General features: G+C 40.4%; 1 protein-coding gene across 2 annotated transcripts; it reads right to left on the bottom strand.

Moving 5' to 3' along the window:
- Window positions 1–2,162: 2,162 nt before the first annotated feature.
- On the bottom strand, window positions 2,163–26,207 carry LOC105011891 (neurturin). Of its 2 annotated transcripts, XM_020049134.2 has the most exons (5): window positions 25,883–26,207; window positions 22,783–22,983; window positions 10,444–10,505; window positions 8,596–8,803; window positions 2,163–6,595 (listed from the first exon to the last, which is right to left on the bottom strand). In XM_020049134.2, exons 3-5 carry the CDS (start codon window positions 10,495–10,497, stop codon window positions 6,180–6,182), a joined length of 678 nt encoding a protein of 225 aa, XP_019904693.2. In that variant the 5' UTR covers window positions 10,498–10,505; window positions 22,783–22,983; window positions 25,883–26,207; the 3' UTR covers window positions 2,163–6,179. The 2 variants fall into 2 exon arrangements, with proteins under 2 accessions (XP_019904693.2, XP_010870631.2); XM_010872329.3 differs by lacking the exon at window positions 22,783–22,983.
- Between the last annotated feature and the right edge of the window lie 966 nt (window positions 26,208–27,173).

Here is a 27,173-nt window from a genome sequence, read left to right as displayed (position 1 = left end):
TGACAATGTTCCAAAGTCTGCCTATGCTATAGCACGTAGCACGGCTATGATAACACACCAGCAACCACACACAGTCACTGGGAGGAGCTGCTGTATGAGGTGTATATCTGTATTCTGATCTCTTTACTGTACCCCTGAAGAGAGAACATAGTGTACTAATAATATCACACAACCCCTGGGCAGGTGGCCAAACAACTTGAGTTGCAGGCTGTATAAAGGCCAGTGTTTAGGGAATGAAAATGTCCTGCTGAATCCAGGATCCACTAACTAGTAGATGGGAGAAACAAAGCATCCATGACTTGAATGAACGGATCTTCATTACGTACTTACAAGCCAGTTATTTAGCAGGCTTTTTTGCCCTCCAAAATAGCTAGTTACAGTCATGCAGACACAGACACAGTATTAGGAATGGGTGGTCCTGGACATAGAATCCACTACCAAAGAGTTCGCCAATAAACCTGGTGTTACAGTGTTGAAACAGTGTACAGTACCAGCTGAGGTAGAAATGCTAGTTAGAGTGGGCAATTAACTGTTTAGACAGAGGTCTCAAAGATTATTGTATGTCGATTCTCTGTAGCTTTTAGAATACCTGTAAAATTGGTAATGGTTTTATTTACATCTTCATGTTAGTTTGGTCAATCAAAAACACTCTGATGATTGGTTAAAAAATACTGCTTCCCAGTAGCCAGGAAATGGCTGCTTGGTACAGGTCATTGCAGTTTTCCCAATCCTGGTAAATTGTCTCCGTCTGACTATGAAAAAATGATTGTTAACAACAGCTGAAGACTAACAATTGTGGCGCAAACGCACCCACGCCTCATGGATCAGTGCACACTGACACCCCAGGATGACTAGCTGTCGTTACAGCGTTACAGCTGTCGTTACAAAACAAACACCCACAACAGAGAATGCTGGTAGCTTCCAGAATCTTCCGGAGGCAGCCAGAAGGATCAGCCCTGCCCCTACACACCTGCCTTCGATTGGACCTCTTCTGGGGAGGTATTTAAAGGCTTCCAGAGAGCAGCTTGGGGTGGAGGCCAAAACCAAAGAGAAAGAAAATGTGGAACAAGGCAAGGCTGCAAGGCGGAGGAGGAGGCCGCCAAAATGAAAACCGCCAGCATCCATTCCTCCCAGTTCACTGCCGCCTCCCCATAAAAGGGTTTTGTCTTTTGAGTTGGGTTTCTCCCTCACCTCCTCCCCTCTCCCTTCTGGTTTAGTTAATAAAACACTGTCCAGGGCCCTGAACACATCCTCTGGGTTCATTTCCGTGTCTTTCCCCGTTACACAATGTAATTCTAACTTATGGGCCTTACAATGCAGTTAGATGAATCCCAAATGGAAAGATAGAACATAGCAAGGAAAACGATATACTGTACAGAGTTATATTTAAATAAATGGAGGAGAAAAAAAAGGGAAAAAAAGGAAAAAATCCAAAACTTTATAAATAACCATTTACAGGGAGTAGCAGTACTAAGTCGGCGTGAAATTACACGGTGCCTTCGGAAATTCTTCAGACCCCTTCCGAGTTTGTTGTGTTACAAATTGAATGAATATTTGATTACATACATATTTTTGCCATCAATCTAACCTTGATACCCTACACTGAAAAACCCTAAACATGTTTTTAGAAGTTTGTGCCTGTTTATTGAAAACTTAAATATCTCAAATGTAGAAGTATTCAGACCCTTTCCCAAAACACTCAAAAATGAACACAGATGCACTGTGTCCTTTGATCACCCTTGAAATGTCTCTAGAACTTAAATGTCAAACTGTGGAAAATTAAGTTGATTGGACATGATTTAGAAAGCACACATAATGTTCCACACACCACAAGCAAAAACCAAGCCATGAAGTAAAAGGAATTTTCTGTAGACCTGCATGCAGCGATGCATGTGATGATTATGAGTTAATTTAACATATTTATATTGTGTATCTTTTTGCTACATTTTTTCATGTGATTGGGTGTACAGAGCCATTTCAAGTTTAAATAATATTTTATTTCATTTCTTGTAGACGTACAAAAATAGTGTCCATGAGACCTTTCAGACATGATAGTAACAACAACAACAACAACATGAACTGAATAATAAAAAATACCAATAATAATACATGAAATTATAATAATATAATAATATGTATATATATTACTTATAATTACCAACATTTTTTGTCTTTGTTAAACACTGGATAATAAGGTACATGTATATTTAACTACAACAAGGCCCCATGAAAATGAGTAGGCCTACTGTTGTCTCTGACTAAAGCTTAATTTATACCATACACAACTACGCAACAAAAGAATGCAACTATCTACGCAAGAGGCAATCATATATTTAGAATTAGAGTTGTGGCGCAGCAGAAAGTTTGCATATTTTTGCGACCTTAACTACACAGGATCATCATTTTGCATAGCTAATGGTAGTTCATTGTGTACTTGTGTAGGGTACACGTTAGACATCAGAACTAATACATCTAATGGAAACAAAGGTATTTGGTCTCTTATACCTTGCCAGCGTCTGGCACTTATCTCTTGGCATCACATGTAACTGACAGCTACTGGAGAATGTCACACCAGGTTATATTGGCTCGTTGTCTGGTTCATATAGAACGATACTGCATAATGGATACACCTACAGTACATGCACTGTCTGTCTGTGTCTGTCTGTCTGTCTGTGTGTGTGTGTGTGTGTGTGTGTGTGTGTGTGTGTGTGTGATAGAGAGAGACACTTCAAAACATTCTTGCTCAACAAAAAAACAACAGTAAAATAAAAGGCATACATGGCCACTTCATAAATGATATGTATGATATTAGTAATACCAAGCGTATAACATGAAATTACAATAAATAAATAATTTAGATCTAATAAATACTGTCCCTAATAAGGTGATAATCTTACAATAAAATGATAATAAAGAGATGCACAGCACCTAACAGGGAAATTAAATTGGGACTTAAAGAGAGAAGCCCAATGTTTTTACACATGAATCACACCAGCTGCTGCATCTTCATAGAACCACAACCAGACCTGTACTGAAGGCAGAATAAAAGCGTGCCATCTTGTGTGTTGTTAACACTTTGTCAATCCCTAAACATAGTGCTGTGAACCATTACCAGTTAAAAAAAAATCCCTGCATGTCATGCACATACTGTAGTTAGATGGGTTAGACCACAAAATCTACAACATTAGATTCACGGTATTTCAGTGGGTGGTGGGATCCAGGTGGAAAACAGAGATTAAGACCGTTAATGAACCACCACAACATATCAAAACATATTTTTCCTGATTGTTTGTAATTGTGAAAGTGTTAAAAGAAAGATCGTTACATTTGATACCCGGTTGATATCCAACTACAATGAGACAGAGGAGAGGTATCTTTGTAAAACAAAACAGCCCTGTCCTGAGAGAATGGTTCAGAACTATAATGTACACAATATGCATATTACATAGAGATTAAAATACGACCTTTCTTTATGGACACATACTGTAAAATGTCCAGCAGTTGAATAATAATAAATGCTTCATTTGTATTCTGAACACCAAAATATGAAAATATTGCCCTTTAGAATTATTGGCACACTAGTTACATATGAACAAAATGTTAAGATTTTTTTATTAGTATTTATCAGCTTGATCTTACAGTCAAAAATGATGTGAATCTTTAATAAAACAATATCTGATCAAAGAAAATAAACTGTCATCAATAAATAATTGATTATTATAATTGAAAAGCTTGATTCTATGGTCAGTGAACCATTTTTGGGTGGATTTGGAGGTAGGCTTTGAATCATTGTCCGGCTGGAAGATTCAACGACAACTCAGTTTTTCCATCTTGGAAGAGGCAGTCGGGTTTTGGCTTAAAATCTCTTGGTACTTGATGGAATACACGGTACCATGCATCCTAAGAAGGCCCCTGGGCTTTTGGAAGTCAAAAAGCCCAACAAAATGAAATATTCACCACCACACAGTGGGGATTAGGTTATTTTCTGTATGCCCATGGCTCTTTTTATGCTAAACCAACCTCTTGTGTTTGGAGTAAAAAATTCTGACTATTGAACTTGGTTCCAATCAAAGTTCCAATAAACGTAACAAACTCAAGGAGGTTACGTTTTTGGTTTGGGGAAAGCAGAGGCTTTCCTCTGGGAATCCCTCCAATTAACTGGTTGGCATGGAGACTAGTTTGGGAGACTTGGAGACCAAAGATACAATATTTCAACCGTGATTCTTAGACATTTTCATTCCACTTGAACTATCCTTCTCACTGTGCATGTGGACAAAATATTTGTTACAGACAGGTTCATCAGATCTACAGTTGTTTTACATTTACAGTTAAATTATTGCCTAATAGTGCAGATGGGTATTTTCAGGCGCATAGTAATCTTTTTATAGCCATTGCCTGATTTGTGAAGGTCAACAACCTTTTGTCTCATTTGTTTGGTGTTTTCTGGCCTTTCCCATGTTCATGGATGAGGGAGTTCAGCTTCTGTCTCATATTTATACCCAAGTGAAACAGGATGTTATGGGTGACCACTTAAGAGTTCCCAAAGACTCTGATGAACTTTAAAAAGTAAACTCTTAATCGGAATATACATCAATTGGATTTTGTAAATATTTTTTTTAGGGATGCCAATAAAAAAACATTTGAATAAAACAACTAGTACTAGTAAAGATTTGGTTCATATGATTTTCTGAGTGTTAGATCATGTTGATAAAAAACAATGCAATTTTTTCACAGCCCTTTTGTGCTAATGTACCTTGGGTGCCAATAATTCTGGAGGGCACTCTATACCGTCGCTTAACAAACAACTATCTGAAGAACAGAGAAATTGATTCATTCAATACTATATCAATATAAACTGTATATATATATAGTATATACAAGTTTGCATTATGTGTGATAGAATACTATGTAAACCTTCCCCTTGTTTTCATACTACATATATACCTTATTGTCATTATTTCTTCTGTATGTCTCCATTCCTATTGGTCAGGTGTGGAGTGGCAGCCACATATGTGGCCCATTAAACTGTTGTCAATAGTTATGTTTTTCTATAAGAAACACCACCTTGATAAACAATGCCACAGTGTATGAGATGTTTTATATCACAATAAGATATGGCATAACAAACATTTATAATAACAGTTACCATAATGCTCAGTCTTTGTAATCTTCAAAATCCTAAATGTTCAGGGGACAGCGGTGTTGTGCCATGTTCAGAGGTGAAAATAAACTATGATGAAAGATGTGTGTTAGGCAGCGGGAGGTATGGCTGAGCCCTGACTCACCTTGGCCCTGTCATAGCATTCTACTACACACTGTTTATAGAAAGGAAACACATTGGGCTAAGCTACAAGTGTTTTGGATTCTTCAAGATTTACAGCTAATCCAGTTTGGTGTAGTACAGTTTGTTTTGCTTTGTTGTAAGAGTAGATGCGTGTGCTTAGTGTTGGAATCACTTGAATGCCATTGTCTAGTTACTGTGTGCTTCATTTTATTCCCATAGCCTGTGTATAGACTGGGATTTGAGAGAGTCCTAAGACTGGCTGAAAACAACCTTGTCACCACCAACCACAGTGTGGATGAGCTGCCCTTGAAGAAGGAAACATAGCAATGCATAACCCCATAAAGTGATTTTGGTCTAATTGAAGAGACTTTGAAAACAAACAACTTCTCACTTCATAATATTTCTTCATATCAAAGTATTTAGTCTTAAAATGTGTAGCCCTCTAAAACGTTAGCTGCCCCGTAACCCATGATGCTCCACTCCTGGTTAAGAGTAAATGTCCACTGGTCCAAGACATTTGTTTCACATATCCTGGTTGTAGGCATGTGATAGCCAGCCTTCTTGGGGCACAATGCTTTTATCACAGGGGACATAACCAACCCAGGACCTGCCAACGAGCTCCAGTCCTCTCCAGTCTCCTGGCCCCTGACTGAAGACGCAGCTCCTCGGTTGGGTGTAAGGTTTGACAGGCTGTATCTCTATCCTCTGCTCCCACCACCTAAGAGGCCTGCTTCCACACAAAAGTGGATCCACGTCGAACTGAGACCCAGCTTTTGGCTCTGGTTCACCCTTAATGCCCACTACTACATTAAAGGCATTTCAGCCTCTTCCTCTCTTCACCCTGAAGCTTCTTTATGCATGTGTGTCCTGCAGGTAGACTTCCTCGAACGGCCCGTCAACCCACGCAGCTACAGTTAGCTGCCGACAACGACTTGATGGTCTGCCATATTGTCTGAGCGTCCATGAAAGAGACCGTCTCGTAGCGGGTGGGCCGGCAGCAGGGGCCGACGCTCACCTTCTCGCTGGAGATACTCCCGTTTTCCGTCATGGCCTTGAGGGCCAGGTCATAGTTCTTCCGGGAGCTCAGACATGTCCCCACGCAGTATTTAAACAGGACAATCTCGTCTGAGTCGAAGCCCAGGCCCAGGTCTCTGACACGCATCTCCTTTCGCTCCATGCGGCAGTCCCGGCTGCTGTTTTTTGGCTTCCTGCGGTTCTTGCGGGAGCCTCTACGGGAAGGTTCGGTGTCGGGGGGCGAGCGCTCCCACCTGCTCGGGTAGTGATCTCCGTCGTCCTCGACATCGAGGCTCTCTGAAGGAGACCAGACACATGGAGAGAGCAGGTGAATTGAACGGTGATGCAATGACCTCTGTACAGCACTTCTACACATTATTCATGGATACATTGTGTGATCAATTTGGATTTTGGCGTAACTATAGGTAACTGACTTAATAGTGAATATCTAAACCTGTGAACTCTTTAAGGAGGTCTAAAAAAACAGAACATTAAATTGCGTACAGATTTCAGATACATTCCAGATGCTGGCTGTGGCCTTTAGAAATAAGGTGAACTTCTCACAGTCTTGTTGGGTAATGGGCCACTGAGCACAGTTTAGCTGGTACTTCTGCACCCAGCAGTATGTGTATGTACTTGCTTGTGTGTGTGTATTTGTGTACTTTCCTGCGTCTCTATGTTTGGGCTAGTCTAGTGGGGGAGAGAGAGCATGTGTGTTTAAATTGAAAACAGATACGAGTAGTGTTGAAACCGGGAGTTAAATTCCTCCTGTTATCAGTGGAATGGCGCTAAGTGTGCTGTCACAGTGTAGGTTGATTACCACCGGAGGAGAGGAAGAAGAGGAGGAGCATCTGTCTGCTCTCCAGCAGGAAAAACAAGGTTCCTCTGTGTGAAATATATTTTAAAGGAGACATTTCCGTCCATTAACTTACTAAAGCCCATCAGTATGTTTAATGTATAACAGTTTTTTTTACTTCACCTGGTCACGTGGATTACGGCTGCAGGTAGACCAGCAGTTAGCTTTGAGCCAGGAACTGACTGGTAGGACTGGCAAGGTATGGCTTTGCCCTTGAGCAAGGCAGTTAGCCATATTTACAGCCATCTGGCAGCCCCTCCACCCCTCTCCAATTTAGAGGGGTGGGGTTAAAAGGGTGGTTGACCTTTGTTTTGACCTTGTGTGCAAATGACGACTAAAATAATGTAATTCCTAATCCTGTAATTAGAGCTCTTTCAACATTCTTTTGACCTGAGTGTGGTTTTGCCTTGAACTCTTGAAGGTTTGTAGGTCTACTCGTTATTGTCTCCTTATTTGTGCTGCTTAATGGGTTTTCTTAGGGAGAATTAATTATTTCAATGTGTGAGCTGCTGCATGGAGAGTTACAGTAACACACTTGTCAGTTCATGCCGCATTGTTTACAAAAAAAGAAAATAAATTCAAATAAAAATGTTCCCCAGGCAAAAAAGAAAAATTCAACTGCTTCCACTTCTAGCCATGTTATAACACGTCACAGGGGTTTTAAATAATTTTAAACAATTATAGAAATATTCCTCATGCTTTAGGGAATCTCCTCTGACAGAGTGTTGCTGCAAAGAAACCTCCTCCCCAGTGATTTCATTCATTTTTGGGGAGATATTTGTATACATATAATTACTTCATGATTATTGTGCAGTCAGTAAAAGAGTAAGAGCAGTAAAAACCAAAGACATACATGATCTATATTAGTCCTGTGAGTTACTCCTTTGTTGCTACTGTTTTTACTCCTGAATATAGCTCAATCTTGTTACCACTGAGTTGTATACCACTTAGTTCTACTTCTGTGTTAATCCTGTGTGTACTCCTGAGGACAGCGTGTCACAGTTGTCCATAGAGCCCTTGTCAATATAAGGAACAAGATGTTATTTGGGATGCAGCCAAAGTATCTCTGAAGAGTAGCACCATAAGAAAGTGTGTATCGTTACAGTATTTCAAGGTCTCTGCTATGTGGGAGTCATCAAACAGCACTGGGTCTGCCCACTGTGCTCCGCTGAGTTTTTGTTACATGGGGAAGGACACTGTTTTTTATATTCCTCCTTCCTAAACAGTATTTCCTCGGTAAAGAAGTCTGTCTAAGACCAAACCATTCAGAATTCCAATGATCAGGCCCTGATTGCTATTGGACATAAAACAAGACGTCTGCCTCCTCATTGGCACCCCAGTCCCTGTGTTCTGACCAGGACCTTCATGGGATATGGTTTTTGCGAAGACATTCAGCATTTGACCCATCTGAGCTCATGGAGAGTTCTGAGAAAGTACTAACCTGACAGACTGGGCCAGAAGGACAGGTCACGGCTGTCCTGCTCCTTTCCAAGCTCGTGGACCTCGGGGTAGTGGTCTGGGTACCAAGCCCTGGGGGCGGTGGTCCCCTCCTGGACATGGAGATTCTCAGCGTGGGCCTCTTTGAGGTCCTCTTCAGAAAACACTCCCTCCACCAACGTCAACAGAGAGGCCAATACCCACAGCATCATCTGGTAGGGAGATGATGAGAGTGCATGTCATCACACCATTAGCGTTTACTACAGTCATTACAATGCTCCCAGCATCAGAGATACATAATGTTTTTACGGAAGGTTTGGCAGTTACCAAAGCAGTTACCACAGCAGTTACGGCAGTTACTACAGAACTTATTTTAATTACTATAGAGGTTATGGTACTTATTACTGAAGACATGGCCATTACCACAGCAGTTATGGTACTTGCTGCAGACGTTATGGCAGTTACTACAGAGGTTATGGTAGTTACTGCAGAAGTTATGATAGTCTCTATACAATTTATGATAGTTACTACAGAACCTATGGCAGTTAGTACAGAGAGCAATAGCAGTTACTTAAGAAACAATTACAACGTATTCAACATTACACAGAAGACAAGCAGACAAAAAGCAGAGGAGTGACATTGAAATGTAGTTGAGTAAATAAACATAGGGAAATAATCGACATAGGCAGCAGACAAATTAAATATGGCACTGGTAAATAAACATAAACACAGAATCATACTATAAACACAGCAACACAAGTGTCTAGAGAACATAAAAAAGACAGACATACTAACCACAGCTGGTGGTAGTGCAGTGTCACCACCACCACAACTAACAGCTCAGAGCCTCAGCCTCAGACTTAATATAATTGATATATCTGGCTTGAAGGCCTGCTTATCTCTATGACAGTAAGGTGCAGGATCTAAACCTGGGTCTACCACCAGACAAACCAAATTCTTGACCACACATGTACCTGACAATGTCCTCCGTAAAAACAGCAGACAACAACCACAGAATTGCTTCACACATTAAAGAACACATCTCTCTCCCCTCGTAGTTTTGTTTTATGCCTAGCAATAATGACCACTTGGGGATGACCAACCAGTTTACTGAACAGATAGGAGGTCACCTGCCTGTGTTTGTCATATGATTTGATTGTGTGTTACATAATCCCTGTGAGGTTGTGGGACTCCAAGCTGTCGTAGGTAAGGTGATCCGGATCGTTGTCCTTACTGTCCCATCCACAGCAGCCCCCAGACTCTAGCCCCATAGTCTGACATGGGGACATTCCCAGGGCCCACTGGAACCCACCTGAGTTCAAATACTATTCATAATAACATCAAAGACCTTTGTTCTGCTTTATTTAGCATACCTGTTGCAATGGAAGTCAAGTGAAAAGCCTGTCCGCCATCAATACAGGTAGGCTGATCCAACAGTCACAAAAGATTCCAAATAGTATTTTAACCCAGTTCTATTGAACAGTCCACTGACAAACCAGGGAACCGGCTGTGGCGAACACCTTGCCTCTTTAATTACTTAATTGACAGCCGACACTCTTCAGGGCCTAGCAGGGGTAATGTTTCCGAGGCACTTATAAAATGAGTTTCTCCGGAGGCAGCAGTACAAAGGCCCAGATCAGACTGGCCAGGTAGTGGAAAATGATAAGGCTGAAACATATACCACTGCAGCCATAGGCTAAAACACGCTGCCAGCCAGCAAGCAAACCTTCAGACCCAAATGTCCTTATTTCATTAAGGAGGTTTTATTCATGCTAATGACTGTTTGGATTTCAAAGTGTTTTGCTGTTGTTATTTGTTGGGATTATTATAATCATTACAAAAGTAAACTCACCTTCCAGTTCCTCAGGTGATATTGGGCATTTGACAATTCCTGCCTCCTCCACATTTTTCCATCTGTAAAGATGAAGCAGTGTGTTGAACAATTACCACATCTACTACATTCCTCTCCCTACTTGTCCTCTACAGTCGTCAGTCCATCTAGAACTTTACATTAAAGTTTCATTGAGAATGAGGAGGAAAACAACAAGTAGCAAGTTGATAGCTAGCTTACCCCTTGGTTTGTTTTCAGCAACTCTAACTCCACTATAAATGACATTACATGTATTATGTCCCAAATTGCACCATATAACCTATAAAGCACATTACGTTTCACCCCAGTGCACTACACACAGAATATGGTGTCATTTGTGACAGCAACAAGGTCGGAGGCTACCGGGTGCTAAGGAGAAAGTATGGTGAGTTTCCCTTAATATAGACAGCTCGTTCTGTGCTGCTGGCACTTTGCAGGGTCAGGGTTCAAAGACAGAAATATAGGTGTCAGGTGGATTTGCCAGGGGAGAGAGGACAAATACGCCTGCTGTCAATCTCAACACCTTTGTGACATTCATTTACAATTAGTCTTTGTCCAGGGGGCTGGGCTAGTCTGGTTCCTGTAGCTACTGTGTCCATGGGGCTAGTATGGTTCCTGTAGCTAATATGCGTCAATGGGGCTGGACTGGATCCTGTAGCTAGTGTGTTCATGGGGTTGGACTGGATCCTGTAGCTAGTGTGTTCATGGGTTTGGACTGGATCCTGTAGCTAGTGTGAATCCTTGCGGTTGGACTGGATCCTGTAGCTAGTGTGTTCATGGGGTTGGACTGGATCCTGTAGCTAGTGTGTTCATGGGGTTGGACTGGATCCTGTAGCTAGTGTGAATCCTTGCGGTTGGACTGGATCCTGTAGCTAGTGTGTTCATGGGGTTGGACTGGATCCTGTAGCTAGTGTGAATCCTTGCGGCTGGACTGGATCCTGTAGCTAGTGTGTTCATGGGGTTGGACTGGATCCTGTAGCTAGTGTGAGTCCTTGCGGCTGGACGTATTCCTGTCTCGTCCAACCAGAACAGAAAGACAGCTTTTATATGCTCACAACAAGATACGGCTGGAGAAAGTTTTAAAAAGAGATGCAATCTTTCCTGCTTACAGCCAAGCTTTTCTGTTCAAAACAATTTGTTCCTGGATCAGACTAACTAATAAAAGGACACCAATAAAACATACCTCGTAAATTAGGATTAATTGCCTTACCATTTAACGGTTTAAAATTGTCCTCAATTTGATCATCCATGTGTTCTATAAACAACTGGTGAGTCTGATTTCAATCCTATTCTATGACCTATACAGAGACGACAGATTAAAGTTCTGTACACAACATTGCAGACACAACTTGGACTGGCAAGCTGCAAAGTTCACACTAAACACATGAGCATAGAAGAAGATTTGGCTCCTATTACACAACATCAGTCAGCCAAGCAAGCCTGGCCGCCACAACCCTAACCCAGGGAACGGTACTCAATATCCTATTATTCCCAGTAAAATGAGATACTATAAGAACTTAAAGCTATGTCACGGCATACTGGCAGAGGGTTCTTGCATGGGTTGGTGCAAATTGATTAAGCACCTTCTGGAGCTAGTTGCCTAGCCTTGTTGCGCTGTGTAAACTCCCTGTGGTAAGTCAAGTCACCTGCAAGCTCAACAGTGATTGTTGGCCAGTGAATGTTATCTTCTCCAAGCAGATAGGTGCCAGGGAGTACTTTTGAGCAAGCAGTGTGATAAAGAACCAGAACAGCTTGGCAATATGTGGTCTAAAACTTTGAATCTCCCAAGACTGGTGGGAGTTGCTTTGGACTTAAAAATAATAACAAAGTAACTAGCATGAAGAGGAAAGTGACCGTAAATACAGGGAAACATGAGTAGGACAAAACAGCAAGATGTCTGTGTTCCAAGTAGCACAGTACTTCCTACAGAGACCTGCTTCTGACCCGAACCCTATGGGCCCAAACATTGCACACTGGGAACTCAGACAAGGAATTTGTAATAGAGTTAGAAGGATAGATTGACTGTTTAGCCAGGATGGAAGAGTAAGCTAGGCTTATAGGTCATTGTAATGCTGCATACTTAATCATGGTGGTTAAGTGTTGGACTGGAACACCCTGCCCTTAAAAGGGTGCATTCTACACCAATAGAGAATTTACACAAGCTTTGATGAGTCCAGAGACATGAAGATAAAATAACTCCTCAGACACATATGGGCACTGTGAGCAGAGCCAGACCAGGAATAGACCATTACAGACCAGACCTGGGCAAGATCATTACAGATCCGACCAGGGCTAGACCATTACAGACCAGACTAGGACTAGACCATTACAGACCACACCAGGGCTAGACCATTACAGACCAGGCCAAGGCTAGACCAATACAGATAATTGCTAGACCAACCCAGCCAAGCGCTAGGACAACCCATAACAGAGCAGGGCTAGCCCATCCTAGACCAACCAAAACCATGCTGTATTGAGTTAATTGGAAGTTGGGGATGATAAGGAGGCTTTGATTAGCCTTGCACAGACCCTTGAGTACTCATCATCACCTAGAGGCTGCACATGTAATTGAAATATTATCGAAATTTGATACTGATATGTGCAATATTCGCCAATTTACGTGATTTTCATCCCCAAAAAAGGTGAATGATATGCGCTTCACGCGAGGCTACGGGCATGTGTCGTATGTCCGTAACATACACAACATAACAGTTTTGGCTTCAATGTCGATGCCTACAAAGAAAGAAAATATACCAAGGGTTGAGCAATTTTGCCTAACCATCTATGGCAACGGCACAGACATTGCATTAAATGAGCAGTTAAACGAATAGTTCGACACAGGCTGCACCTTCAAATTGGCATTATGTGTAACATAGAAAACACTGAACTTTTACCTGATTTTTATTAAATTGAATAGTACATTATGTAGGCTATGATCTCTATTTGTAAGTGAGATAATCTACCCTGTTTACACCTATGAATGAAAATCGCAAATCATAACTGTAATTGCATTTGTCAAAGAAATCGCGATTCAATATTTTATCCAAATCGAGCAACCCAACCTCCACACCCATAATTCATAAAAGTGCGCCGGATCCAAACATAAACATACTCAGCCGAACCAGACTGGTATCCGAGCAACTTATAAATGTAAACTTGCGGGATCAAGCGGCTTAGGCTAGTCTTTGATAAATTGATGGCAAGATTGGAAATGTAGTGAGGACACCTGGTTTAACACCTCGACTCTTACAATATGGACCATGGTATCTTTAGTGACCACATGGGCATTGGGATTTCTTTAGAATCGAGTGCCTCCTGATTGTCTTCCAACACAGCAATCAGGTCTTCTGTCCAGGGACCCAATCTACCCAACTTCAGACACAAAGTGCTCTGATGTGCTCTGCGGCTTCCGTTCAACTTTTAGGCTCTGTCACTCAGAGCACCCTGGAAAACAACTAACCAAGGCCTGACCTTTATCATCATCACAAATCCATGGTGAGGATTAGGGTAGAAGTACATAACGTATTCGCTCAGCACCGTTCACAGCGTAACCCATAATGCGCAAACACAGAAAAGCATGCACACACCTGTAAGGGTATTGTATCCATCGACAGGGCTATTGTCAGGAACCTCAAGGCCCAGGATATATTACCCACCCCCCTCTCAGTTCCCAGTCCCCCACACCGACACCCACATGGATTCAGCGGTTTTAATGTTTCACTTCCAGCTGCTACTGCTTACACATCCTTAGCCCATTCAGCCATCACTCTGTCACTGGGTGTAGTCTACATCTAATCCGTTCACACAGATATCATCGTAGAGGACAGGAGAACTGGGAGAGAGAATGCTCTCCAAACCGTTTACACTACAGTCAAGTGAATGAATTAATGAATACAATTGTCTCAAGCCAGAGCAAAATGAATACATATTTTACCCTACCGAATATACTGAAGTTAGCTAACTTGGCGGACTTGTATAGTGTCATTGAGAAAATATGTCCTTGTGTTTACAGCTTAGAGAGCAAGACAATGTGAAATATGCCAGCAACAACTTTGAGGAATGTGATGTTGAGTCACTGGACAGTTAGCCTGGAGCCCTCATCAGTTTGTGTTGTCTTGCCAACGACTACGGTCAGTGGCTTGCCAAACATGAAGCATATGGTTCTATTGCACACATGACTATTGTGGTGAGTCATTAGAGTCGACTATACATGACACTCAACCACAGATACGGACCACATACAGTAGTGAAGGAAACAACAACTCTCTCCTTTGTCTGGTGTGGTTTGGTGCGTAGAGGCTTTCCAAAAATTGTGGAGATCACTTCCTAGTCTACACACAGCTCCTTCATCTTCTGTTGTTTGGAAGCCCATATGCAAGTCTTCATCAGGTAAAAATATATGAATAATATATGAGTTTTTGCAGTTAAAAAACTAGGCGTTTGCTCTAGTTTTGGATTATGTTAAATGTTATCCTTTTTAAATATACATTTTTAGGAGGCATTTGTGCACTGGAGGCATTTGCTTAAACTACTGGGACACAGTAGGCCACGTGTTGAATGATATCTATACACAGATTATGTACCCTTCAGAATAGGAAAATGGTAACACAATCAGTCAGCAAGCACATGATTTAAAGTTGACGGGAGGTGCGTGAGTTTTGGTATGGTTCACAGGTCTGGAGTAGGCCTGTCATAGTTAGAAAGGCAATTAGCTGGGGTTTCTTAATCGGGCCTGCCACTCTGAAGAGACAGGGAGTTGTCAAAACAGGTCTGCTTTCTGGGTCTCAGCTAAAGAGGGACCCGGAATAGCTGCCGGGTCTGAGCTGTCATGTAGGCCCAGTTTTCTTTATGAACCTTCATTGTCCTCCCAAGAATTTCTGAAATTGTACCTATACTATGTGATGCCTTTGTGTTTGGCCAAATATGATCACCCATAGGTTTAATCCAGAAACAAAATAATCTCCTATCAATTTGGTGAAAACCTATGTTCTATTAGTGGGTATAGTACATTTTACACATTTAACTTCTGAGTGATTTTGTAGTAACACGTCATAGGTATGTGTTGTTCTACTGCTGGTGATACAGGATAATACACTTTCTTTTATAACAGCAACCTGCACTCCAGATTTCCAAATCAGACAGTAAATGGTGTGGGGATACTTGTCTAGAACACATCTATGTATATTACCATCATAAAGTATATTTTTACTTTACATTTCCTCAAAGTACACAGTGCGTCATCCAATTAATATTCAGTAGTACTTACTTCATAAAAACCATGATGAAAAGACATTTTACAACCATAGAACTATTTCACATGCTAATATTGACTTTGCTATTTTTTGCGAGTATGTTTCCAAGCTACCTAGACACTTAGCTAAAAATGTACATAGCCAGCCAGAGCCTGTCTCAACAGATCATTGCAGTGTGGGTTTTGTATTCAACTTAAGTCAGATTTTTACAAATTTCTCATCTTGCTTGCTAACTATGGAATGCAGAAAATGCTACAACATACAGTACATTGTAATCATATATTTGTATTATTAAACCATGGCAATTTGTGTTTTTGGGTGGATTACACCTTAACATTTTCGTTCTCAATAACTAAAATACGAAGTTTCTTTTGAAAATGACAGTTGACCAATGAAGTCATAGTTTAAAGAAAAATACTACTTCCCAAGATCATTACATTTGCAATGGGCACTGGGCACTCATCATATCATGGATAACCTCAGAGGACATCTGAGTAATGAAAGGATGTTGGACCAAACTACAGCTAACCAGATCTGTATTAAATAACAGAGATGATTTACACTTAAATAGAGATTGAAGTAGATTGAGCATGACACATTCCAACCATGGCCACTGCTGCATTTACTACACAAATATACAGTCTTAGAAATTTGATTATTTCAACAAAAACAAGCTGTCAGAATTCCTGTTACTTCAAATGAAGCACATTAAGACACATTTACATATTAATTACATGCCTCACTACATTTGAACAATATACAGAAGCCACCCACCCATGCAGTTAGTTCCTGTCCTGAAGGCTCTGGAAGGCACTGAGCATTCCGGAAATCAACTTTTCAAGTCTAAACTACCAGACCAAAATGACAGTTTTTATAGAACAATGAGTGGGTATGGCAGCATTACTGTAGATGCCTTATTGAAACTGACAGCCCACCATTAATTAAGGCATTTAATTAAAATCAGCAAATATAGCAGGTGTTCCAAGAGGGATGTATACAGTCAAACTATAACTATATCAAACTATACAGTAACTTGTCCTAACAGAATACGGTTTATTATAACTCCATATAAGGACACATTAAAGAAGAAAAACATAAATTATAACAAATACTTTATCCAGAGCACCTTATCCCCCACATCCCTACATTTATTCTGCATGAGAATACAATAATACACAGCAGGATATAATCTGTATATAACTCTCCATTGCGGATAAATCCAATGCTACTGTGACTAAGATGGAATTTAGACCACCAACAGTCCTAACAAAACACCATGCTACTTTCTTAACAGTAAACCACTTAAATGTCCAAGAATGATTAAAAGGCAAAGTGCAGATGAACCTGATTTCCTTTTTATATACAGCTCTGGAAAGGAAGGTTTTGAGTGAGGAATAGAAGGGTTAAAATTAAGTGACCACTGCTGTTCCTCACTCAAAACTCATAACCAGCAGTAAATTAGTTAATAGACCAATAGGAAAGAGGGTTTTAGACCACATAGCCAATAATTGCTGTTTTTCAGTTTTCCCATCCCCAGTTAGACCACTACTACTAGGCAGCCCAAAATAAATTATTGAGAAACTGCTATTTGTTAAGAAGCTATTTTTATTTATTTTTACTAACCATTTCAGTGGTGCTAAATTATTACCCAGAAATTTACATGAAATGAATTAAGAACATTCAAGGTAAATGTCCTGTGTTTGTGTGCGTGCATGTGTTTGGTGCAGCAAACAGTGCCAATGTCCACCCACACTAGCCCACGCAGCCCAGCAGACTGGAAGACCCATCCAAGCCTCTTGATGGATGAGCCCCTGTCCGGAAGACATTTTTTACATTTGTCTTTTACAAATGAAGTGGAGGGTGTTTGCATTCCCTGCGTGCTCCTTCCGTGTGAGCGTAGCTTGTGTGGTGCAGATGTTCAACTGGGCTGTGAGTGAGGCTCTGAGGCTCAAACAAAATGCACTGGAAGTCTATGCCTCTCTCTATCCCCTAGTGGAGCTACTGGTTCGCTATGTCTGTGAGTTTGGCTACATACTCAGCAGCTTTAACACAATCACCCACTCTCTTTCTTTATGTTTCTTGCTCTTTCCCCCTTTGTTCTTTGGAACTTTACAGCAGGAATCTAAGCTTATAGGACAGACATGGTCTGAGACTTAGTTGCATGTTAACCCGAGTAGTAATAAGCATTTAATATTTCAGAAACACTTCACAAGTGACACTACAGCAGCTGAGTCAGAGAGAGACTTTTGAAGTGAGGATTGGAGCAAGCATGGTGTCTCATGCTTCCCTGAACTGTTGGAGATATCACATCCACGTTTGTGACTCAGGTTTTCTGGCAGAGGATTGCTGTGTTTACACATGTGTCATTATACTGCATCCCGAAAGCAAGCTGTTTGGAGTGCACAACTAAACTTTAACTACATTTCCTAGTATTTCCCCCGCACAGAAAACCACTGATCATCTGTCTCCCATCCTAAAACGTTATGTCCTAAGCGTTATGTCCTAACCCCCGTTCTCGATATAGTGCACTACTTTCGACCAGAGTGCTGTGGGTCTCTGTCGAAAGTGGGGTACTGCGTGGAATATGATGCTGTTTGGGACACACACCATTCTGAATAAATAAGGCAGTTGAAACTCTCACGTTTCCTTGCTACCCAAACTCCTTGCTGTAGAGAAATGCAATGTCATGCCTATGATCGCTATTTTGTTCTCCACAATAAGTCTGGATGTAAACACCTTCAAGATGATTACAACAATCAACCAAAAATATTTAACCATTCTGATTGTTCCCGGAAACAAATGGGTGAACAGCTGTTGGTTTTGACAATGGAAATGGTTAGTGATAATCCCCAGTCATTAATGACATTATTTTGTATCAAATCACATTTTGATGTCACCAAAAGAAAAACTTAAATGATGGATGTCCAAGCAAAGCTTGAACAAATATACAGCAGCAGAACATACTAGGTTGTGTTGCCAGAAAAATAAATGTTTCCCTTTAATGCTTATAAAACACTGTACATGCATTGTAGCATGACAGCCAACTGTCTTTGGTTTTACAACCCAAAAACGTTGGGACGCAGCGTAACATACAAATAAAAACAGAACGCAATGATGTAGAAATTGTTTATCTCCATATTTTTTATTGAAAATAGTACAAAGACAACATATCACAGGTTGAAACTAAGAAATGTTACTGTTTTTGCAAATTTTTTACCCATTTTGAATTTGATGCTAGCAACACGGTTCAAAAAAGTTGGGACAGGGGCATGTTTAACACTGTTGTATCACCTCGCCTTTTAAAAATAATCTGTAAGCGTTTGGGAACCGAGGACACCAGGTGCTATAGTTTTAGAAGTGAAATCCCCATTCTTGCTTGATATTGGATTTCAGCTGCTCAACTTTTCGGGGTCTCCTTTGTCTTTTTTTTTGTTTCATAATGCGCCAAATGTTTTCACCGGGTGACAGGTCAGGCCAGTTTAGCACCCGGACTGTTTTATTACGGAGCCATGCTGTTGTAATACATGAAGAATGTGGTTTGGCATTGTCTTGCTGAAATAAGCAAGGCCTTCCCTGATAAAGACGTTGTCTGGATGGCAGCATACGTTGCTCCAAAACCTGTATATATTGTTCAGAATTAATGGTGCCTTCACAGAAGTCACCCATATCATATGCACTAACACACCCCCATACCATCACGAATGATAGCTTTCGAATGGTGCGCCGGTAACAAGTGGGATGGTCCTTCTCCTCTTTAGCCCATAGGATGCGGTGTCCATGATTCCCAAAAATAATTTCAAATTTGTATTTGTCAGACTACTGGACAGTTTTCTGCTTCGTCTGTATTGTGTTCATAGACAATGGTTTTCAGAAGTGTTCTTGAGCCATGCAGTGATGTTCACTACAGACAGGGCTTGAAGATCACAGCCATCTAATATTGGTTTTCGGCCTTGTCCCTTGCATACACAGATTTCTCCGGATTCTCTGTATCATCTAATAATATTACATACGGTGGATTTTATTCTTAAATATTTGCACTATTTGCCGGTGCAATCTTTCACAGAGTGGTGAACCCCTCCCCATCTTTACTTCTGAACAACTCATCCTCTCTGGGATGCTGTTTTTATACCCAACATGTTAATTATCAGTTGCCAATTCACCAAAATAGTTGAGAGATGTTCCAACAGATTTTTGTTAGCATTACACAACTTTTCCAGTCTTGGAAAAGCCCCTGTCCCAGCTTTTTTTAAACTGTTGCTAGCATCAAATTCAAAGTGGGGAAATATTTTTCAAGAAACAATAACATTTCTCAGTTTCAACATTTGATATGTTGACTTGGTACTATTTTCTATTGAATATAGGGTTTAAATGATTTGCACATCATTGCATTCTGTTTTTCTTTACATTTTACACAACGTCCCAAGTTTTTGGGAAATGGGGTTGTACTTGAAAACATTCTAAAAAGACCATGTTAAGATTTGGATTTTGATTAGGTTCTTAATAAGCATCTGACAAAAGTAGCCGTTACTCTTCTCAGGATCTACACAACATAAAACAATATCATACATCACAGATGTAGCCTCGGACTATTGTGACAAAACATTTAATTTAAACCACATATCTTAAACCCATTTTGGAAAATATGTGCTAAATGTTGTCTGTATGTTCCTAACATGGGTGTAGAATTAGGGGGGACGGGGGTCATGACTCCCCAATATTACAGACAGGTCAGTATAACCCCCCTTGAACAGACTGAAAATCCTGGGATCTATTGACTCTGACCCACCCCAATATACAATACAAACCTACGCCGTTGGTTCCTAACCTATAAATAGAATTGTGTATGTACCTAATCTATGGTCCCTCAATGAGCCATGAAATCCAAAGCTTGAAAGTTTGTGGTTTTGATGACATGGGACAGAAATTGGCACACAAATGACATAATACACAATTTTTTGGACCCTATGTGGGGCAATGGTGCCGCTTTCACAATCAGTAACCAAAAATCCTGGACTGCATCTTTACTAAACAAGCCCTTAGTAACCTGGAACCATAAAGCATGGCCTATATTTATATGGTTACTACTTCCTTTTTGGGTTTCTCATAGACATACAATGTTGTTTTGAATATTGCTTAAACAGTCACTACAATCATATTTGGTTATGATTTTTTGCCAAAGAGACATTTTACTGGTTGAAGTTTATGTTTTTTTTTTATTTAAAATGCAGTCTTTCCTGTTTTCATTGAAGTTTAAGCAGTTCAAGAACAGTAAACAATCTGAAATGATAGGGTAAGTGGTAAATTGCCAGAAGTAAAAAATAAATAAATAATGTACAAAAACCTTTAGAGTAATTGCAAAGAAAGCCAAGGTGACAGTGAGTACAGTTTCCTACACCACCAAAACGCACTTCGAAACTGGGGGAAACTGATAGGAAGAGGTCTGGCAGACCCAAAGCCATAACAAAATCAGAAGACAAGTTTCTGAGAGTCAGCTTGCGTGATAGGTGGCACAGCTTAACACTGGTTGAAGTCAACAAGTCTCAGTTTCAACTGTGAAGAAGGGACTTCAAGCTGCAGGTTTGACAAGTTAAGTGGTAGTAAGAAAGCCACTGATAAGATGGCAAAATAAGAGTGGCTTTTCTGGGTCATGGAACACTGGTGAATCAAAATTTGAAATCCTCAGTTCATCACACAGGGTTTTTGCATTTCGTCAAATAGGCAAAAAGATGGATCCTCAGTGTGTGACACTAACTGTCAAACATGGAGGAGGATGTATGATAGCCTGGGGCTCTTTTGCTGGACCCAGAGTTGGTGACTGGCACAGAGTGAGTGGCAAAGCTGAAATAAAATGGCTAAAACAGCCTTTTGCAGGACCATCTGGTGTATGCCTAGTTGGTCAGGGGTTCATCCTACAGAAAGATAATGACCCAAAACATACCTCCAGGCTATGTCAGAACTACCCTAGAAGAACGGTAGAAGATGGTAGGCTTCAAATCATGGAATGGCCAGCACAGTCTCCAAACTTAAACCCCATTCAGCTGGTTTGGGATGAACTGTCAGAATGGTGAAAACTGAAAAATTTACTCTACCTTTCTAAAGTTTGGGGTCACTGTATGTCCATTAAAATAACATCAAATCAATCAGAAATTCAGTGTAGAAATTGTTAGTGTAGAAATTGTTAATGTTGTAAATGAGAGACAGACGCTTCACATGTCCTCAACTTGCAGCTTCATAAAATTGCACCAGCAAAACACCAGACTTATCGCCAACATTGAAGAGGCAACTCCGGGATGCTGGCCTACTGGGCACATTTGCAAAGAAAAAGGCATGTCTCAGACTGGCTAACAAAAAGAAAAGATCAAGATGGGCAAAAGAACACAGACACTGGACAGAGGAAGATTGGAAACAGGACTGTGGTGTTCGGATCACAAAGAAGAAAATTCGACAGACGCGGACCAAATGAAAAGATGCTGGAGGAGTGCTTGAAGCCATCTGTCAAGCATGGGGGGGCAATGTGATGGTCTGGGGGTGCTTTGGTGGAGGTAAAGTGGGAGTTTTGTACAGGGTATAAGGAATCTTGAAGAAGGAAGTCTATCTCTCCATTTTGCTAAGCCATGCCATACCCTGTGGAGAGTGCTTAATTGGAGCCAGTTTCCTCCTGAAACAGGACAATGACCCGAAGCACAGCTCCAAACTGTGCAAGAACTATTTAGGGAAGAAGCAGTCAGCTGGTATTCTGTATATAATGGAGTGGCCAGCAAACTCACCAGATCTCAACCCGATTGAGCTGTTGTGGGAGCAGCTTGACTGTATGGTCATGGTACAGTAAGATGTGCCCATCAAGTCAATCACATGTTTGGGAGGTACTTCAGGAAGCATGGGGTGAAATTTCTTCAGATTACAATTGGTAACTAGAATGATCCAAGGCCCGCAAGGCTGTAATTGCTTCAAATGGAGGATTATTTGACAAAAGCAAAGGATACAATTATTATTTCAATTAAAAATCATTATTTCTAACCATGTCAATGATAATTCCTATTCATTTTGCTGTAGTGGTGTAAGTCATTACCCCGAAACGCAGCAGCGTCATGGCAGACAGGAGTTCAAATCCAGGTCATGGCATAACCATGGAGTCCGGGGGTCCCGCAGAGGGTGGTGCAAATTGGCTCCGCCTCATCACCATGCAGGGTGGAATGAGTAAGAGTTTGGACACGGCTGCCTTAATTGCCTACACACAGCGACTCCTTGTGGTAGGCCAGGCACCTGCAGGCTGAAATAAATTCCTTAGCTGGAGTATGTACTCTCCTCAAAGCATGTATGTACCATGAATGTACATGAATGTCTTGCCGAGATATGGTTCAGAGGACCAAACCGAACCTTCTAAGCAGTGCAATAACGCAAAGCCATAATTGCAAATTACCCTCCTCACCCTGTATGGAGCAGTCATACTGAACCTCCTCACCCTGTATGGAGCAGTCATACTGAACCTCCTCACCCTGTATGGAGCAGTCATACTGAACCTCCTCACCCTGTATGGAGCAGTCATACTGAACCTCCTCACCCTGTATGGAGCAGTCATACTGAACCTCCTCACCCTGTATGGAGCAGTCATACTGAACCTCCTCACCCTGTATGGAGCAGATATGCTGAACCTCCTCACCCTGTACCAATGTGCTGTAACCAACTCTACTATGTATGGCAAAACAACCAACGACCAACCGATCAAATGACGAACAGCACAGTCAGTATAATACAAAGCAATCACAGCTATGGTGGGAGTATGAATAATGGCAGTACTATGTACTATAAAGAATGGGCTACCACTCTGACTGACCCTGGGAGTGGAACGAAGGTGTTTTTCATTACTACCAGGCCTTGCCTCTCATTAGCCCTCACTGCTATAAAGCAGGCTGCCGTTATTCTGCCACGACCCTACTGCAGCCCATAACTCTCTCCTGCCCTGCCCTGCCCATGGCCTGTCCCGCCCTGAGGATTACTAAATGGAACCCTGTTGGGCTTCAGCCTATGAAGAAGGATATTCTGTAAACCTGTGAAATAGCAACACATCTGCTGTTTTCTGGCCTGTTATATAACTTTAGTCCTGCACCAGATCAATATGCATTTCAGCATGGATTATAACGAACTAAAGGGCTGTTTGTGGTGCATAGACCTAGTTAAGGCATTTAACATCAGAGAAAGTACTAGAACTACAGTATTACTATGAACTACTAACACAGGGACCCCCCGAATGAAAAAATATATTTCTCTGTTGTTTTGATGGGATTAACACAGTATGAGGTCAAAAAAACATATTGGGTAAATTATGATAAAACCCTTTTTGTGTAAGAAATTATGAAAAAAAGGCTTGGAATTTCAGTCTGCTAAAATGGGATGGAACTTTTGGCTTAGATCCGGACATCATAATCTGAGGGTTGAACCATTGAATGTTCATCTGGGCAAGGGGGTGGGCTTTGACACTCCTATCAGCCAACCAGGAATGACAAAGAGAATATTTTCAGTTGTGTTTTCTAATGCTGACACTTCACACTGAGCATTTCAAAGGTCAAATAAGGGAAATAAAATATGCATTTAAAAAGCAGTTAGATAATACAGGGAGCTTCAAAATATAACAGCCTGTATGGATGGACAGGAAACATACATCCTGCTATCTAGCCTGTCCACACTCAGACTTTTTATAAATAGCCTTTCTTTAATTTCAAATCAAATCACCCAACCTATATTAATGCAATTAATCTATCAAGAAGCTAGCAATTTAATTTACTGTTAAATCAAGAGGCCATATTTCATTGAGAAGAGACAATGGACCTATTTAACATTCCTAACATATTAGTCCAACATACCTTTAAAGGACAGGGGAAGAGAAGGATATGCGGAACGGGAGGGGATGGACAAAGTAGAGAGAAAGAGTGAAAGAAAGAAGGGGCTTTAGCTTGATAGGGATTTGCACACGTCTCAGGTAAATGCGAATTAAAATCACTTGTCTTCATCTATGAACTAGATTTGAAGCTAATCCGTATTTTCTTTATCATCAGACATTCTAATATAATGCTGAATTGTATTTAATCCATACGCGAAAAAAACACTTATATTCAATTAAAAGCCACATATTTAACCACATGTTAGAAGAAAAACCAGCATGTCGACAAGTGGAAAATAGCTAACATAAAAAATAAAATGACATAGGTGGACTACGAAGATCAAATGAAGATCAAACTTAAATACTGTCCTGAGGTTCAACTATTTACTCACACAACAAGTAGCTGTTTTGTCGCCCTCTTTAGAAAACACATAAGAGAACATGAGTTCAATATTACCGCACAGACTGACATAAAATAAAGTGACACCACCTTGGAAATCGAATGATAAACATTTCGCAGCAGCGCATCAGTCCGGCACGCGCTCCTGGGATTCCCTCACCAATTTACGCATGGTATGGCTGAAATCTTTATTTTATTATCCATTGCGTTATATAATAAAACGTTAGATTTTCAAGATACTTATCATCTGTTACTTAGACAACGCATTCGTGTTAAACCGTATCAGCTTATAAAATAAATGTCTTTTTTCGTATTTCGCCAAAATGTATAAAGCTTCAGAAAACAAATAGTCCTATGCATACAGACAGGAAGAATATAAAATGTGCATTTAATTTTTCATTCATAATACTCGATCGTTTCATTTTAATAACTTTATCACTGCTATTGTTATTATCATAATTATTATTAGTAGTGTTAGTAACAGTGGACTTTTAATCATTAAATATTTTAATTATTATGACCATTATAATTACAAAAAGTAGGATTTATATTTCTGTTATTTTGTTTCAGTCAGTTTTAGTTTGATAATAAAATAATTTATATATTCTAGGGTTGAATTACATGTCAAATGGCCTGGCATATTTGGCACAAATTCAAAGGATTATTATAGAGCGCGGCAATGAGAGTCCGTTTCAAGGCAGACAGAAGTTGGAACACGACTGCCATAACTAGGCTGCAATTAGTAACTGACATATTTTATAGTCTACATTAACTTTAGCTTGCGTGGGGCTAAATTAAAAATGTAGCTACTGTAGCTTAAGCGAAAACAAGCAATGAACATTCCTTGTTATGTATATAACCCATAAGAAAATGTGTTTATTTAATTCTTACCTTTAACGACTCTGAAAACCTTCTCAATCATGGACGTGAGGTTGAGACGAAAATATCAACGTTAGAAAACAAATCTACATGAAATGGCACTTTGCTCCTTAAAAATCTTTCTCTGGATTTCTCTCTTATATACTCTGGCATACTTGCACAAACCCAGTTTCAATCACAAAACATGCGGACACATTTTTCTCAAAAACTTTCCGACAACCAAGCTATTAAACTTCACTTGATCCTAGGGTTCTGTATGTTCCACAATGGTAAGATGCGCGAGCTGCGTTATGAACCGACCGCGTCACAGGTATCGTTCTCATTGAAGAGTGGGAAAGTCTTCCTCTTTCCTCGTCGCTACAAACTGCAGATGTTTGAGTTAAAATCTAGTTCCAAATACAGATGTGAGTGGGCTTAGGTTTTCTAAAGCCTGAGGTGTCAAATTCCACCGTCTATCACATGATCCCAACCCACAATACACAGGTTAAATAACAGGCCTAGGAACTATTTTGATTCCTTATTTTATTCACTACATGCAACAAATTCCGTATGTCCTTTAATAAGTCCAAAGTTATCAGGGTTAGTAAGAAAGGCTGAACATTTATTTTTAGTAGGACTCCAAAGGCTTGTGCACGACTGACTGTCTACTATGAGCGTGTAATTGATCACTTTAAGGCAACAGATAGGAGGCAGCGGTACACCCCATTTATGTGCACCAAATTCTACCACCCTGCTGCTCAGCTAAGCCCCAGGGTATTTAGTTTACACACTGCACTGCAGCACTTGTACAATTTGTTATCTCATAAAATTCCCCAAAGACTTTAAATGACAGATAACAATAATTTATGCCACATAAATTCAGTTTTTTGTATAATGACAGCTTTTTTGTTCTAGATTTCCCTATTGAATGACACAATATTTCAGTATTTACTTGAATGTGAGAAAGGGTCTTTGTTTTAAAAGAGGTTGTATTTAAAGTGGTTTTCAGCGCAATTACATGCACAATTACTTGCACAATAGCCAAAATGTTCTATCTGACCGTAATTTACCTAAAGCCTGTTCTTTCTGAAATGAAGCCATTAAAACCTCCAATCACAAACTTAACAATTTATAAAACAAACCATGAAAACAAAGCTGTGTTAACTCAGTAATGATCCAACCATTACTACATCCCAAATGGCACCCTATTCCCTATATAGTGCACTAATTCTGACCAGAATAGTGACCTAAATAATTAAGAGAAGGGGGTCATATGTAGCATAGAGCAGTAGGTAAACTAGAATTTGGAGCATCTAAACAGTAA

Source organism: Esox lucius, chromosome 8 (assembly GCF_011004845.1).
Source record: "Esox lucius isolate fEsoLuc1 chromosome 8, fEsoLuc1.pri, whole genome shotgun sequence".
Taxonomy (NCBI): Eukaryota; Metazoa; Chordata; class Actinopteri; order Esociformes; family Esocidae; genus Esox; species Esox lucius.
Note: the sequence above shows the minus strand (reverse complement) of the source record. Positions and strands in the feature narration are given on the sequence as shown.

What these genes read in the sequence shown, in the direction of transcription:
- LOC105011891 (XM_010872329.3), bottom strand. Translation starts at nt 25,913, where the DNA reads ATGATTGAGAAGGTTTTCAGAGTCGTTAAAG. An exon ending in ATCACCTGAGGAACTGGAAG is followed by an intron (nt 8,804 to 10,443) that starts GTGAGTTTACTT and finishes TCTCCCTACCAG; the next exon opens with ATGATGCTGTGGGTATTGGC. An exon ending in CTTCTGGCCCAGTCTGTCAG is followed by an intron (nt 6,596 to 8,595) that starts GTTAGTACTTTC and finishes GGTCTCCTTCAG; the next exon opens with AGAGCCTCGATGTCGAGGAC.